The sequence below is a fragment of the Erpetoichthys calabaricus genome, chromosome 2 (assembly GCF_900747795.2).
Source record: "Erpetoichthys calabaricus chromosome 2, fErpCal1.3, whole genome shotgun sequence".
NCBI classification, from domain to species: Eukaryota; Metazoa; Chordata; class Cladistia; order Polypteriformes; family Polypteridae; genus Erpetoichthys; species Erpetoichthys calabaricus.
Genome location: NC_041395.2, coordinates 181,946,793 through 181,963,006, shown reverse-complemented (window position 1 = coordinate 181,963,006; position 16,214 = coordinate 181,946,793). Strand labels below are relative to the sequence as shown.

At 38.9% G+C, this 16,214-nt stretch overlaps 1 protein-coding gene across 2 annotated transcripts in view; it reads right to left on the bottom strand.

Moving 5' to 3' along the window:
- Nucleotides 1-16,214, bottom strand: part of LOC114643000 (tudor domain-containing protein 10) — a 142,298-nt gene that overhangs the window by 89,582 nt on the left and 36,502 nt on the right. Inside the window, exon 3 of one of the 2 annotated variants that reach the window (XM_051923257.1) lies at nucleotides 12,554-12,624. The exons of the other annotated variant lie outside the window; for it this stretch is intronic. Coding sequence (XP_051779217.1) covers nucleotides 12,554-12,624 — 71 coding nt within the window. The remainder of the gene's footprint in view (nucleotides 1-12,553; nucleotides 12,625-16,214) is intronic. 2 annotated transcript variants of the gene reach the window in all.

Here is a 16,214-nt window from a genome sequence, read left to right as displayed (position 1 = left end):
GTAAATATACACACACCAGAAGGACTATAAACTAAGAAAATTAAAATGAAAGAAAAGATTTCACTTGTCTGTCACAGTCGCAATGAGACATTATGCAGACATATTGCTGTTTTGATCACATCACTTAAATAGTGCAGTTCTCCAGCAACAGTCTTGTATTGGGGTGCTTGAATTTCTAATGGGGAAGCCACGTAGACTGCTGCGATATTTAAAACAACTTCTTCACACCCCTCATTCTTCATGTTAATACATCAGTGTAATAAACAGGATACCGGCAGTGATGCATATTCACTTCAAAAGTATATTGCATACATATTTGCATCTGCAGACTTTAAGGGGGAAATCACATACAACCGATGTAAACCACAAAAAGAAATACTGGAGTGAATGACATGAAAATTTGAGATAAAATTGGTTACAAATTCTTTCGTTTTCCCAATTGCACCACTAGCAGGCGAAGTGACATGTTCATGGTTACATAGTGTCAAAAACATATCTCTTTGTACAAGAAACAAAAATTATATATTAGTATACAGAAAAGTATTTAGTTAGTTGTATAGTAGTGATACACTCAATTAACCATTGGCACTATAACCGTTGCCCATTGTCACAACTAGTACGATTGTTATTTTTTCAACTTTTGATGCTGGGCTATTTTTTTTTTCTGTACATGTTGCCATTTGCAGAGGTTATTTGGAAGTATAATGTTACATTTTCATTTGTATAGTGAGGACACTCAGTTACATTTATCAATTATTCTATTAATTTAAAGACTTAGTGAGGTATAGCAGAGGATGGCTGTAATATAAACTCAAAACAAATTTCTGAATGCACAAGGACAATACTATCCACCCACCCATCTTCTCAACCTGCTTACGAAGAAAAGGCCGCAGGGAAGTGGAAGCTTATCTTGGCATACATTGGGCGCAAGGCAGTAACAATCCCTGAACAAGACACTTGTCCATTGCAGGGCTGCATTTAAGTTCTTTCTGGATATAATATTGATGTACTTCAAGACAGGTTATTTAAATACTGTTCTCATTTGCCTATATACCGAAGGTAAACATCAGATTATAAAAGAGTACACTTACACACTTCTTTCTTGTTTGGATTAGGAACATTATCAATTCTATTTTTGAAACAAATTTTTGGAGCCGGTGTCACTAGCCCTAAGATTCATTATTGCAAGCAATGCATTCTTCCAGTGACTGAGCTTAGTTTGGGATAAGAAGCCTTATGAATGAAGGGAATCAAAGTGTCTATAAACTCTTGTACCAAAAAGAGTTACACTTTTTTGTGTGGAGTTGCAGGGGATATAGCAAAGAACTGAACACCCAACAAGAGCTAAGGAAGCCAATTATGCGATAATATTAAAATTCCAAATTGGTATTACTGTTTGTCTGTCTTGTATATAAGCAATTACCATATTTCTGTAATCTTTATTTTTATCAATAAATTGTATCATTCTGGTTCTTAATAAAAAGTGTGGTTGAGTTACCTTAATATACAGTTTCGCTCATACGTTTACATACCTTATCAGAATTTGTGATATATTGAAGACTGTTTGGAAAATATAAGTAATCATGTAGAAAGCATTCCTTTTAATTAGGAAGTGTGCTCTTTCAAAACCATAATGATAACTGAAATCATCCAAATGGGCCTGATCAAAAGTTTACATACCCTTGAATGTTGGGTCTGATTAAATACAAAGAAGTTGACACACACAGGTTCAAATTAAGGGTAATTAAGGGACAGTATCCACACTTGTAACCTCTGATTGTAATCAGTGTCTGTATATAAATAGTCAATTTAAATTCATGCAGAGCTACTTGACTTTGCTGGATACCAAGCCATAGAGAACGCAAAAGAACTGTCAAAGCACCAACGAGAAAAGGTTGTTGATTTGAATAAATATGTAAAAGATATAAAAAGATTTCTGGAGATCTGAAAATGCCTTTTATCAGAATCTGAACTCTGCTGACAATGTGGAATTTTAGGGGCTCTGTTGTTACCAAGCCACGGTAAGGTAGACCACCCAAGATTTCAGCCACAACTGCAGGGATCATTTGTCGAGCTGCCAAGAAAAACCCACAAGCCACTTCAGCTGAGATACTCTGCAAACAAAGGGGTGTTGCTGTTTCAAGATGCACATTTGTTATAATAAGTTTGTTATAATATTAAGTTTAATGTCACTGTCTCTGTGCAGACATTTTAAAATCTGTTTTGCTTTTCTTTGTACATGCATAGCTGAGCCAGATTTAGTACAAAGGGTCTCAGCATTTAGAATTGCCGAGCCAGGCATAGGACAAGATAGACAAAGACAGCTGGAGGAATGTATAGTCGGCCTAAAGACAGAATAGTATATATCTGTCCTCTGTCAGCACAAAATCTTCTTTCCTTGTTTGGAAATGGTCTATTTGCCGACGTGGGGACCTGCATGTGGAGAAACCAGTATATAAGGCTTGGACTGCTGCCAAGACACTTTGAAGCCTATGGACAGAAGATTATGTCATCCATCCTGAAAATCCTTTCAGCGCAGTGACAAAAATGACAAACTATACACAAAATGTTGTCATGGCTTCCTTTCGTCTGTTATGCCACGTAAATCGTCATTAAAGAAAGCCAAGTTATATTTTTCTCTTATGTGATTTTTACCGCAGTATCACTACGGGAGGGATATCGCCTTTTACATTATATCTATATACACTGCCTGGCCAAAAAAAAAAGTCGCCACCAAAAAAAAAAAGGTCACACACTCTAATATTTCGTTGGGCGGCCTTTAGCTTTGATTACGGCACGCATTCGCTGTGGCATTGTTTCGATAAGCTTCTGCAATGTCACAAGATTTAGTTCCATCCAATGTTGCATTAATTTTTCACCAAGATCTTGCATTGATGATGGTAGAGTCTGACCGCTGCGCAAAGCCTTCTCCAGCACATCCCAAAGATTCTCAATGGGGTTAAGGTCTGGACTCTGTGGTGGCCAATCCATGTGTGAAAATGATGTCTCATGCTCCCTGAACCACTCTTTCACAACTTGAGCCTGATGAATCCTGGCATTGTCATCTTGGAATATGCCCGTGCCTTACGGCTACACAGCTGTTCAGTCCCAATCCCTTGAGTTCCCTTCGCATTGTGCGTGTGGAAATGCTCTTACTTTCACTATTAAACATAGACCCGAGTTCTACGGTTGTTTTTCTTCAATTTGATTTCACCAAACGTTTAAGTGCTCGCAGATCACGATCATTCAGGACTTTTTTTCCGGCCACACTTCTTCCTCGAAGACAATGGGTCCCCACTATCCTTCCAGTTTTTAATAATGCGTTGGACAGTTCTTAACCCAATTTTAGTAGTTTCTGCAATCTCCTTAGATGTTTTCTCTGCTTGATGCATGCCAATGATTTGACCCTTCTCAAATAGACCAACATCTTTTCCACGACCACGAGATGTGTCTTTCGACATGGTCGTTTAAGAAATGAGAAGCAACTCATTGCACCAGTTGGGGTTAAATAACTTGTTGCCAGCTAAAAGATAATTGCCCATGCAGTAATTATCCAATAGGAGGCTTGTACCTATTTGCTTAGTTAAATCCAGGTGGAGACTTTTTTTTTTTGGCCAGGCAGTGTAGTTTCTGGCTCCCGTTTCATCTTACAGTACTCTACGACTGGGAACTGATCTGATGTTCTTATTAACCTAGCTTTTGGCTCCGGGGCGATCACGCCTGAAATTACCAAGCGTTACTGTTTGTGGCTGTGTATTGGAACCTCCAACTCCTGCTACCTCCTCCTGCTATGCTTTCTGCTGATTGCTATGGCTGCTCACCTACGCTACCACACCCGCCTGTCCCTACCAGTTCCACTGTGCTGTGCTGCTTCTCCACTGCTATTCAGATAAGTATTACTCAGCATCATGCTAAAATACTCTCATGACAAACTCCTTCTTATTAAACAGTTTGTCCAGAGCAAATGGTCTGACTGCAACATCCTAAAGGACGGCGGTATTTTGCAGCGCCTGAAATATATACATCGCAGGTCAGGTTGCCGCCACCGCCGGGCTGCGAATGAAAAGACCACCGGCAGCATTTGCTCAGGAATATGCCGTCCTTCTCATGACCCTGGAAATAGAATTGTCAGTGTGCCAAATTTGCATTATGTGGAAATAAACCCTGATTGCGGCTCTGTGCAGAAAGAAGCCTCATTATGTAATATTGCATTGTTTAACTCTAGGTCTCTTAATGGCAAAGCATTGGTGGTGTCAGAACTCATCACTGACACCAAACTTGATATTCTGTGTCTAACAGAGACTTGGCAAAAACCAAACGAATTTGCGTGTCTCACAGTGGCGACTCCAATTGGTTTCACTTTCCACTCAGAGCCTCGCAGCTCAAGACAAGGCGGCGGGCTTGCAGTAATTATCAGAGAAGACTTAAACGTTAAAAGAATCCCAATTGACTGCCCATTGTCTTTTGAGTGCCTGGCTCTTAAACTAATAACGGAATCAGGTCCTGTCTCACTCATTGTTCTTTATCGTCCCCCAAAATACAATGCATCCTTCTTATCTGATCTGATTGAACTTTTGACCCACCTAAGCTCTTACTCTCAGAGAATTATCCTTCTTGGTGATTTCAACATCCATATTGACACCCCCACATCTAAACTGAGAAATGAATTCCTGTCCTTACTGGACTGTTTTGACTTGACACAACATGTTGATTTTCCAACCCATTCTGGCGGTCATATATTTGACCTGATCTGCACTTCTGGACTATCTGTTGCCAACATTTACAGTACTGATTTGGGACTCTCTGACCATAAAGCAGTATTTTTCACTGTCTCATTACCTATCCCACCTCTTACCTGTAAACGACAAATTTCTTACAGAAACCTTAAAAATATCTGTCCCTCTATCCTTTCTGGATCCATTTCTGATCTTTTACTGTCTGCACCTATTCCATCAACACTAGATAGTTTTGTTCACCACTATAACACAGCCCTTCACTCAGCATTAGATAAAACAGCTCCTTTAAAACATAAGGAGGTTTCCTTTAAACGCTTAGATCGCAATTCTGAGTTATACCAAGGAGCTATGAAAGTAGCTGGCCGACGCCTTGAGAGAATGTCACGTAAGACTGGCCTCACCGTGCACATCCAGGCTTTCTCTGACCACCAAAGAGCTTACAGAGAAGCACTAACTTCTGCCAAGAACACCCATTATGGCAGAATAATAGAAAGTGGCTATGATAACCCAAGGGTTTTGTTCTCTGTAGTTAATAAACTACTCGAACCCGCATCTGGTCCAACTACCTCTTCTACTGAAGTCTGTGAGGAATTCCTCCACTTTTTCTGTAACAAAATTAAAGATCTAAATAATTCAACTAACATAAATACATCATCTGTTTATATCTCTCCCTGTTTTCCCACTCCATCCAGCTCCTTCTCTAAGTTCTCACCAGTCACATCTGTGTTTGTTAATAACCTGCTTTGTAAGAGGAGGCCAACTACTTGTGTACTGGGCCCCATCCCCACCACACTACTTAAATCCTGCCTTCATGCCATAATCCCGACTGTTACAACAATAATAAACTCATCCCTTGACACTGGCTCTGTGCCGCTCACTTTTAAAATTGCTTCTGTAACCCCAATGTTAAAAAAGTCTGGCCTTGATGCTGACAATCTTAACAATTTCCGGCCTATTTCCCACTTACCTTTCCTGTCAAAAGTTCTTGAGCGTGTTGTAGCTTCCCAACTCACCAATTACCTAACCTCTAATAATTTGATGGAACCCTTTCAGTCTGGTTTCAGGGCGCGGCACAGCTGTGAAACTGCTCTGCTACGGGTAACCAATGATTTGCTTATGGCAGCAGACTCTGGACAAACTAGCATATTAATTCTGTTAGACCTCAGTGCAGCATTTGACACTGTTAGACATGACATCCTACTGTCCAGAATGGAGAACATGCTGGGTATCTCTGGCACTGCCCTCCAGTGGTTCAAGTCCTATTTGACTGATAGGCAAGAGTTTGTTAGTCTTGGCAACAGCAGATCCAGCTCAGCGCCAGTCACACAAGGAGTCCCTCAGGGCTCTGTCCTCGGTCCTCTGCTTTTCTGTATTTATATGCTTCCGCTTGGCCATATTATCCGTAGTTATGGATTGGGTTATCATTTTTATGCAGATGATACTCAGCTCTACTTCAATGTTAAAAGTGGAACTTCATCAGAGCTTTCTCAGCTCACAACCTGCCTTAGTGAAATTAAAACCTGGATGGAGCAGAACTCTTTAAAATTAAATTGCAATAAAACTGAACTCCTGCAAATTGGGACTAAAATGCAACTTAATAAAATGAGCTCCTTCCCAGTCCATCTTGGCAGTGATCTCATCAGACCTGCCTCTACTGTAAAAAATCTTGGTGTCATTTTTGATTCCTCCCTCACTTATTCCGCCCACATAAATCACATTAAGAAACTTTCTTACTTTCACCTCCGTAACATATCCCGTGTTCGCTCCTTCCTCTCCTTCTCTAATGCTGAGAAACTTGTCCATGCTTTTATCACATCCCGCATCGATTATTGTAATTCCCTACTGGCAGGTGCCCATTCTAATCTTATATCACAGCTCCAGCTTATTCAAAACTCAGCTGCAAGAGTCCTTACTCGAACCAGCAGCAGCAAGCACATCACACCCATCCTGCTCCGTCTTCACTGGCTCCCTGTGTCCTACAGAATCGAATATAAAATCCTACTAATAACCTACAAAGCTTTAAATAACCTCGCACCAAACTACATCAGTGACCTTCTCCATCACTATGTGCCTGCCCGCCCACTAAGGTCCTCTGATTCTGGTAATCTTGTTGTGCCCCTCACTAATCTATACTCCATGAGTGACAGGGCCTTCAGCTATATAGCGCCCAGACTCTGGAATGACCTACCAAAATTAATCAGGTCAGCTGACTCCATGAATTCTTTTAAAAAACAACTCAAAACTCATCTGTTCAGGAAGGCTTTTAGGTCTACTTGACTTTATTACCTTTCTCTCAGTTTACTTCTCTGTCAAGATGCTAATGTAACCTGTATGTGTGTGCTAGACCATCAATTATGTTGTCTGTTTTTTTTTCCAGAATTTACTGTCTTAATCTTCTTTATTTATTTATCTGGTTTGTACAATGCTATATACTGTATATTCTGCCGTTCTTTATTTATTCTGTAAGTGCCTTGAGCATGGGAAAGGAGCTACATAAATAAAATGTATTATTATTATTATTATTATTACTTAAAACACCGCAATTTAAAATAACTTATTCCAATTAGGGAGCTTTTGCTTCTAAAAGGAAACAACATTAAGGAGGAAATTTAATAAAAAATTAGTCTAGTTGTAAGAAAAAAGCCCTTACTCTGCCAATACTACAAAACACCTCACTTACAATATGCCTAACAGCATCTAGACAAGCCTCAAAACTTCTGCAACAAAGTCCTTTGTAGTGATGAGACCAAAATTGAACTTTATGGTAACAACCATAAATGCTGTGCCTGGAGAGGATGCAATAAGACCCAGAACGAAAGTACACCATCCCTACTGTGAAGCATGGAGGTTGATCTCTGACGTTCTGTGGGTATGTAAGCTACAGTGGCACAGGTAACTTAGTGAAAGTTGATGGCAAGGCTGAATGCAGCATTTTAACGGAAAATACTGGAGGACAACTTGAATTCATCAGTCCGGAAGCAGTGCATGGAATCTTTCAACACAACAGTGATCCAAAACACAAGGCTAATTTGACCCTTTGGCGACTACAGTAGGAAAAAGTGAAGGTGCTGGAGTGACAATCACAGTCTCTTGACCTCAATTTCATTGAGTCACTTTGGGAAGCTCTCAGACATTAAGTTCATGCAAGACAACCTAAGAATTTACTGGACCTGGAGGTTTTTGCCAAGACGAATGGGCAGTTCTACCACCTGAGGAAATCAAGGGCCTCATCCACGACTATCACAAAGACTGCACGCGATCATTGACACTAATGGGGGCAATAAACAGTATTAAGAACCAAGCATATGCAAACTTTTGAACAGGGACCATCTCATTATATTCCTTATTCCTATGCTTTGTTTAATGGTTGTGCTATTCTGTGATGCCTTGTAGTTTAGTTTAACGGGATTTCCATTACAAGTAAATGAAATATAATTTGCCTGATCAGTCATCTTTTCTTTAAAGTATGGCATACATCTTACAAATTCTGCCAGGTTATGTAAACTTATGAGCACAACTGTAAATCTAATGGTCAAGAACCCCCATTTGTGGAGAAAGGTAGGAACATAAAGTGGAAACCTTACCAAACTGATTAATTATTAGCATTGATCAAGTCAAAGCCAATATTTAATTTACTGATTAACATCAAATTATCCATTGTTCTTCTGAACATTATTATTTTTTGCATATCTGTGTGGGTGCAAGTTAGAGAATAATACTCTAAATAAAGTTCTAATATGCTGTATATAAAATACTGCTGATCTGCATGGACTAATTTTGTTTTAGTCTGTTCTTCTCCTCCACTTTCTCCTTGGTTGAAATGGACTGTTCATTCCATCATGCTTCAGAAATTTGGGGAGGGGGGACTTCAGTTCAACTGACTGTTTTCAGGCATCTTGAAGGGAGGGTGGGTTGAAGGTTGTGGCTAATCTGGGCCTTGTGTCAGCCGACCCCCTGGCAAACCCTCAACCCAAACCATCAACACTCCACAGTTTATTTTCACATATGCATACAAATACATACATGTTGAAAATTTTTTACTAGAGCAACACATACTTTGTTTTTTGTCAACACCCCCACCCCTGCTATTCTACCAAGGAGTTTTCTTTTTATGCTGGCAAACAAATCAATACACCACAGACTGAAACATGTATTTTATACTTCTGTGCTCTCAACACTTTTTTTTTGAACAATATATAGCCCTCTGACCAATTTAGACCTAACTGAAAGGATTTTATACATTTACCTCTCCTATTACTGGTTCGAAGGTAAAACTAATATCTGACTTTGAATCTGAACTTACATTACTGGGTGCATTTTACCCTGTCACGTTTAACCTATACAGTAATCAACCTGAAGCTCTCTTACTACAATGAATAGAATTTCTGATGGAAACCATGTGGGTCTTTATCATTAGGCAGAACAAAAATTTAGCTGCTGACAAATAACTGGCAGAGAAATTAAGCTTTTTTATTCATCACCTCAATTCAATTTTATTATTGTCCCAAGAGGGAAATTTGGTTTGTCAGCAGGTGTATAGAGAAACTAGAATGCAACATTAAAAACACTTAAAGAATATAGCCATTAAACAAAGAATATAGCCATTAAACAAACTTAGTACACCTAACAATGTAGCAGTGAGCACAATACTGATGGTGTTACATTACATTGTACATTTTACACATGAAACTAACATTAAGAACTGACAAATGATAACTGTTCATCCGATGACTTAAGTCTGTCAATAGAATGTTTAACTTGTTTAGAACATGAAAGGAGCTGAAGTGAAGTAGTATTTAAACTGGTTGCCTTTAATCCTTGAAACCTTTAACCTGTGACCTGATGGCAACAAATTGGCAAAAAAAAAAAAAAGATTACTGTCAGAGAGTACACTTTGCCTCCATAATACTTGATCATTAAATAGGTCTGTCAGATTAGACAGTTGAGGCCTTGTTGCTTTATTTTATTGCTACATTTTACAATTTAATTTATTCTGTTTTTGTTGCCGACATTAAGATATCCAAATTGGGCCAGCAAAAACAAAGCAAATACGACTCAACACAAGATTTCTAAAAGATTAACTAATGAGAAGACTCACACTAAAAAGAATCCGCTTCCTTAAACAGGAGAGGCATTACTTTCCCTTTTTGCAGACTGCTTCAGTATTTTCATTAAAAAAGTCAGTTTTTAGTCTATCATCCACCGATATTCAAAACCGTCAACAATCTCCACTGCCTGGTCTTTGATGATTTTTATCCTGTAAGTAAATGCTCTTTCTTCTTAGTTCCTCGGTTTTTGTAACATTTGGGTATAGAAAAGACTCATCATACCAGTTAACAAAAATCATACACTACTGGACAAATCACTGGCTTCATTCTCATTTAGTAGGCTTACCATCACAGAATAAATCAAAAAAATTTTAAGCTGAACCTTATAGTAAATTTAGTGTAGAGAATGTACAACAGTGGGGGAAGAACACGCCCCTGAGAGGACCATATGGATAAGGAAAGATTGTCAGACAACCATTTACTTTCATCCTTTGAGCCCCGTCTCTTAAAAAGTCAATCAGCCTCCCCTCCAAAGTGAAGTCTAAAGTAGTTATGCAGGAGGTGTCCCACCAGTGGAACTTTGCCAAATGTCAAAGTTGTTTGTGTACATTGCAATAAACCCAAAATTCAAGCAAAAGCAATGATGGTCTCTTTACATACCCAAGTGTGTTTTCTTTCAAATAAATTATGCTTTCATGTTGCTTTCTATTTTTCATTAGTAAAATATACAATTTGCACATATACGTTGAGGAGAGCAGCATCCATCCATCCATCCATCCATTTTCCAACCCGCTGAATCCGAACACAGGGTCACGGGGGTCTGCTGGAGCCAATCCTAGCCAACACAGGGCACAAGGCAGGGAACCAATCCTGGGCAGGGTGCCAACCCAACGCAGGACACACACAAACACACCCACACACCAAGCACACACTAGGGCCAATTTAGAATCGCCAATCCACCTAACCTGCATGTCTTTGGACTGTGGGAGGAAACCGGAGCGCCCGGAGGAAACCCACGCAGACACGGGGAGAACATGCAAACTCCACGCAGGGAGGACCCGGGAGGCGAACCCAGGTCCCCAGGTCTCCCAACTGCGAGGCAGCAGCGCTACCCACTGCGCCACCGTGCCGGAGAGCAGCATGTCATAGCTAAATGAAAATGCTTTAATAAAAGATCCCTTCTATTTTTGTTCCTCTCTCCAGAGAAATGTGATTGTTTAGATACCAGAGAATAAATAGTTCCTAAATAGAACACCTTGTGCCAAAACAGCATAAAATTGCAATTCTATGAGATCTAGCTGACAGACTGGGGTTCAAAACAAATTCCAGAAGTGTGGATTATAAAATGCCTTGGATATGTAATGTAAAATCCAGTTTTCTGTACAGAAAATCTTAAAACACCTAATTTATTGTTTTTATTTAGAGGATATTGGTGTGAAACAAAAGGTTATTAATGAAAATACTTTCCTTTAAAAAGTTATAGCTGAAGAGTAGTAAGCATAGCACTACTTGCAACTCCTTTATTACACAAGCAGAAGAAAAAAAATGTTTATTTTTGGGTACTGAATTTAGGTGGAATAATGCCAAAAATCAGTTAGGGCATAAGAGGTTAAAACCCTTGACAAGTCTCTCTGCAAGAAGGTGGAGCTAGATAAATTCTGATAAGAAGTCAACAACCAAAGACCTCCAAGTGTTCAAACAACAGATAAAGCAAAGTGAAATACATCTCTGTTGCCTTCCACTTTATAAGTTTTTCAAATGATTCTATAATCAGTGTTGTCAGAACCACTAGTCTTTGAAAGCATCCTTGTAGCTTAAATGTGTATTTGTGTACTTTTTCTCTTTTCATATCTGTTTTGTAAATGGAAAGAAAGTAAAACGGAACAGTGACCAGAGAAGCCATTGATTTGTAAGCTCCATTAATTGTCTTATAACAAAGATTAAGTGTTTTATTACTCAATGTTGGGCAGGTTACATAATGATAGAAGTTTGATAAAGAGGTCTTCAGTATTACAGTGATAAAAATCTCCAAAAAGAAAATGTGTCACACCTGGAAAGAGTGACTACAAACTTCATATTACATTTAATAACAATCTCTGTTACAGCAGATGAGTTAGCCTTAGGATGAATATATACAACCGTATCAAATATCTGTGTAGGCAACAGGAAATCCCAGCAATACTGAAATTTCTCAGGTTGAAGATAAACATCTGGATAAGAACAAGTGAAGTGAAAAAGTATCTGCAAATTAACAGACTTTGGCTTAGGGAGATGAGGCAGTAATCAAACCAGTTGAAGAGGGACCTCAAATATGAAAATAAAATTTACTGGAAACATCATTAATTTGTACATCATTATGAATAACAGATTATCAAAATCACCCAGCATGAGCAGTATAAATCATCAGATATGCTAACCAACATTTGGGCAAACACATATATTAATACATTTAATACCTTTCTTTAGTCCAAATGCTGAAACAAAAATAGCTTGTATCACACAACATAATGTAACAAAACATTTTGTTTCACCACAGTACTCATGATTTTTCACTTTTTAAATATAACATAATGGAAACTTGCCATATTTTTGCTTAATTAAATGTGTTACAGTCTACAAATCCTTTCATTATCTTGCCAAATCAAGCTACTTTCAATATGGGAGTACCATGTATTAATGAATCATTACCTATAATCATGCTACACAACTAAAAGACCTACAAACTTTTATGAGAGACACACAAAAAAAAAAAAAAAATTTACAACTCACCACTTTACATCAAAGAGAAACTTTCGAACTTTCTGAGCAGAAAACTTTGAAAAGATTCTTATTATTTCCACCTGGGGAGGGGACAGAGTTATTTTTATAAATAATGTGGGTACTACATAAGTCAGCATCTAAACATTGTCACTTATCAAATTATTCAAAAAATGTTCTGGTATTGCTGCGGTGGATTGGCACTCTGCCCGGGATTGGTTCCTGCCTTGTGCCCTGTGTTGGCTGGGATTGGCTCCAGCAGACCCCCGTGACCCTGTGTTCGGATTCAGCGGGCTGGAAAATGGATGGATGGATGGATGGATGTTCTGGTATTGGTATTGAAAAGGTTTAAAGGAAATGGAGTATTGTAATATACAAGTATGAAGAAAGCAAGCTTATATTTTACATACACGTGTTTTAATATTTTACACCCAACATTTTACAGCATACCTGAACATTTTTTTTTTTAATAAATTAATTTACTTTATCTCATTCATTTCTATTTGTACTACTTTCAGTTAATATTAAATTCACCGAAAAATAAAACTGAAAAATATCAAAGCTGTGACATTTAATGTTTAACAAGACTGAAAAAATATCCATCCAATAATTGGATAATTAATGAACATGGCTCAATACCAAGAAAACGACAAGTTAATAAGCTTTAAAAGTTTGTACGATAGTAGTGCTAGGGTGTTGTACCGTGTTAGCCATTATGAATGTAGTGAGATGTTAAGCAAAATGACACCTTTTATTGACTAACTAGAAATTTTACAATATGCAAGCTTTCGAGGCAACTCAGGCCCCTTCTTCAGCCAAGATGTAATATAGAAACTGGAATTCACAAATATTCGATATAGATACTAGGACAGATACAGAAAACCTTTACAGCGGAACCTCGGGTCACATACAAATCGGGTTACGACCAAAAAGTTTGCCAAACGTTTGCATCTGTTCACGACCACACACTCGGGTGACGAACAAGCCAGATTCCCTTCCGGTTCGTACGCGTCGATGATTTCCGCACGTGTTCAGTCTCTCCCTGTGCATTTGCTGTGAACTCTTTGTGCTCTATTTCGTTTCCCTTCCGGTTTGTATGCGCCGGTGATTTACGCATGTGTTCAGTCTCTCCCTATACAGTACATTGTTCTCGGTCAGACGTGCATCGCACAGAGGGACTTTGTGGTATAGCGGGTCCACAGCTCACATCAAGAGGCCAGTTTTAAATAAATAATCGCCGCACTTGTTTTTACATTTAAGTTTACTATTACACTGTGCATTCTATGGTATAATTACAGTAACGATTTTTGTGCTTAAAAATCTTAAAAAAAATATATTTACATACAGCTCGTATGGTTCGGAACAGCTTAATTACAGTTGGGTCCATAAATATTTGGACAGAGACAACTTTTTCTATTTTTGGTTCTGTACATTACCACAATGAATTTTAAATGAAACAACTCAGATTCAGTTGAAGTGCAGACTTTCATCTTTAATTCAGTGGGGTGAACAAAACGATTGCATAAACATGTGAGGCAACTAAAGCATTTTTTTTTTTTTTGCACAATCCCTTCATTTCAGGGGCTCAAAAGTAATTGGACAATTGAATCAAAGGCTATTTCATGGGCAGGTGTGGGCAAGTCCATCGTTATGTCATTATCAATTAAGCAGATAAAAGGCCTGGAGTTGATTTGAGGTGTGGTGCTTGCATGTAGAAGATTTTGCTGTGAACAGACAACATGCGGTCAAAGGAGCTCTCCATGCAGGTGAAAGAAGCCATCCTTAAGCTGCAAAAACAGAAAAAACCCATCCGAGAAATTGCTACAATATTACGAGTGGCAAAAACTACAGTTTAGTACATCCTGAGAAAGAAAGCAAGCACTGGTGAACTCAGCAACGCAAAAAGACCTGGACGTCCACGGAAGACAACAGTGGTGGATGATCGCAGAATCATTTCCATGGTGAAGAGAAACCCCTTCACAACAGCCAACCAAGTGAACAACACTCTCCAGGGGGTAGGCGTATCGATATCCAAGTCTACCATAAAGAGAAGACTGCATGAAAGTAAATACAGAGGGTGCACTGCAAGGTGCAAGCCACTCATAAGCCTCAAGAATAGAAAGGCTAGATTGGACTTTGCTAAAGAACATCTAAAAAAAGCCAGCACAGTTCTGGAAAAACATTCTTTGGACAGATGAAACAAAGATCAACCTCTACCAGAATGATGGCAAGAAAAAATTATGGAGAAGGTGTGGAACAGCTCATACTTAGCTCAACATCCAAAGCATACCACATCATCTGTAAAACACGGTAGAGGCAGTGTGATGGCTTGGGCGTGCATGGCTGCCAGTGGCACTGGGACACTAGTGTTTATTGATGATGTGACACAAGACAGAAGCAGCCGAATGAATTCTGAGGTGTTCAGAGACGTACTGTCTGCTCAAATCCAGCTAAATGCAGTCAAACTGATTAGGCGGTGTTTCATGATACAGATGGACAATGACCCAAAACATACAGCCAAAGCAACCCAGGAGTTTATTAAAGCAAAGAAGTGGAAAATTCTTGAATGGCCAAGTCAGTCACCTAGGGCCTCATGCATAACGGCGTGCGTAGAATTCGCACTATAACATGACGCAAGCACAAAAGCTGAAATGTGCTTACGTATAGAAAAATCCAGATGCAGGAATCTGTGCGTTTGTCAACTTCCGCGTTCTTCTGCTACATAAATCCCGCTCAGCGTGGAAATAAACGCACATGCACGCGCTTGCTGTCCTGCCCCAACTCCTCCCAGAATTACGCCTCTTTGAATATGCAAATCAATATAAATAGCCCTTAAGCCCAGCATTCTGTGAAAAGGCAATAGCAAAGTACGAGGAAAAATAGAAGAATTTCAGCGAATGCCAAATGGAGGCAAAGAAAAACGTACTATTTGTTGGTTTAAACAGTTATATAAGCAACAAAAGGAAGCTGATCGAGTGACATAGCGTGTCGGAGAAACTCGAAAGCTCAAGTTCACAAAGTCACACAGCGCCCGAAATAAAAAAAAGACATTTTCAGATATCAAAGTCGCCGTGAAAAGCGGAGTCGTAGCCCACCGTCTGAGTTTCATATGAAAGCTTATTAGGGTACAGAGAAAAAAAAAGGCACACAGTGTGAAAAAAAAGCACGAAATGTCAACTTTAATCTCGAAATTTCCACTTTAATCACGTAGTTTATTTTGTCATTAAAGTAGAACATCATAAACTTCATCTTAAAATCGTTTAATTTACTAGTTTCTCAAATCCCATCGTAACTAAAGTAGCACGTTAAATGCTTTGTTTTGTATTTGATCTTCTATGTGCTCTATGTGCCTGAATCACTACGTGCTCTTCCTCTGACAGGACACAGAATCCATTACGTTCATAATATTACAGCTCTCTGAGAAATTAAAATACTGAAGTATATGTGATATAATTTTAATGATGATGATATGAGTTAAAGCACATTATTAAACATGGGAACACGGTGGGCACAGTGATTGTTCATGTCTTAGAGCAAGATGCTTGCTGCGCCATGCGCAACCTTCAATGAAATGCTTTATTACAGAAGTACTGTCTTTTTCAAACGTACTAACCCCCAATTCCTGTCCTTACTTTTCTTTCTCCAAATACCCAATCGCCACACAATCAGCTCT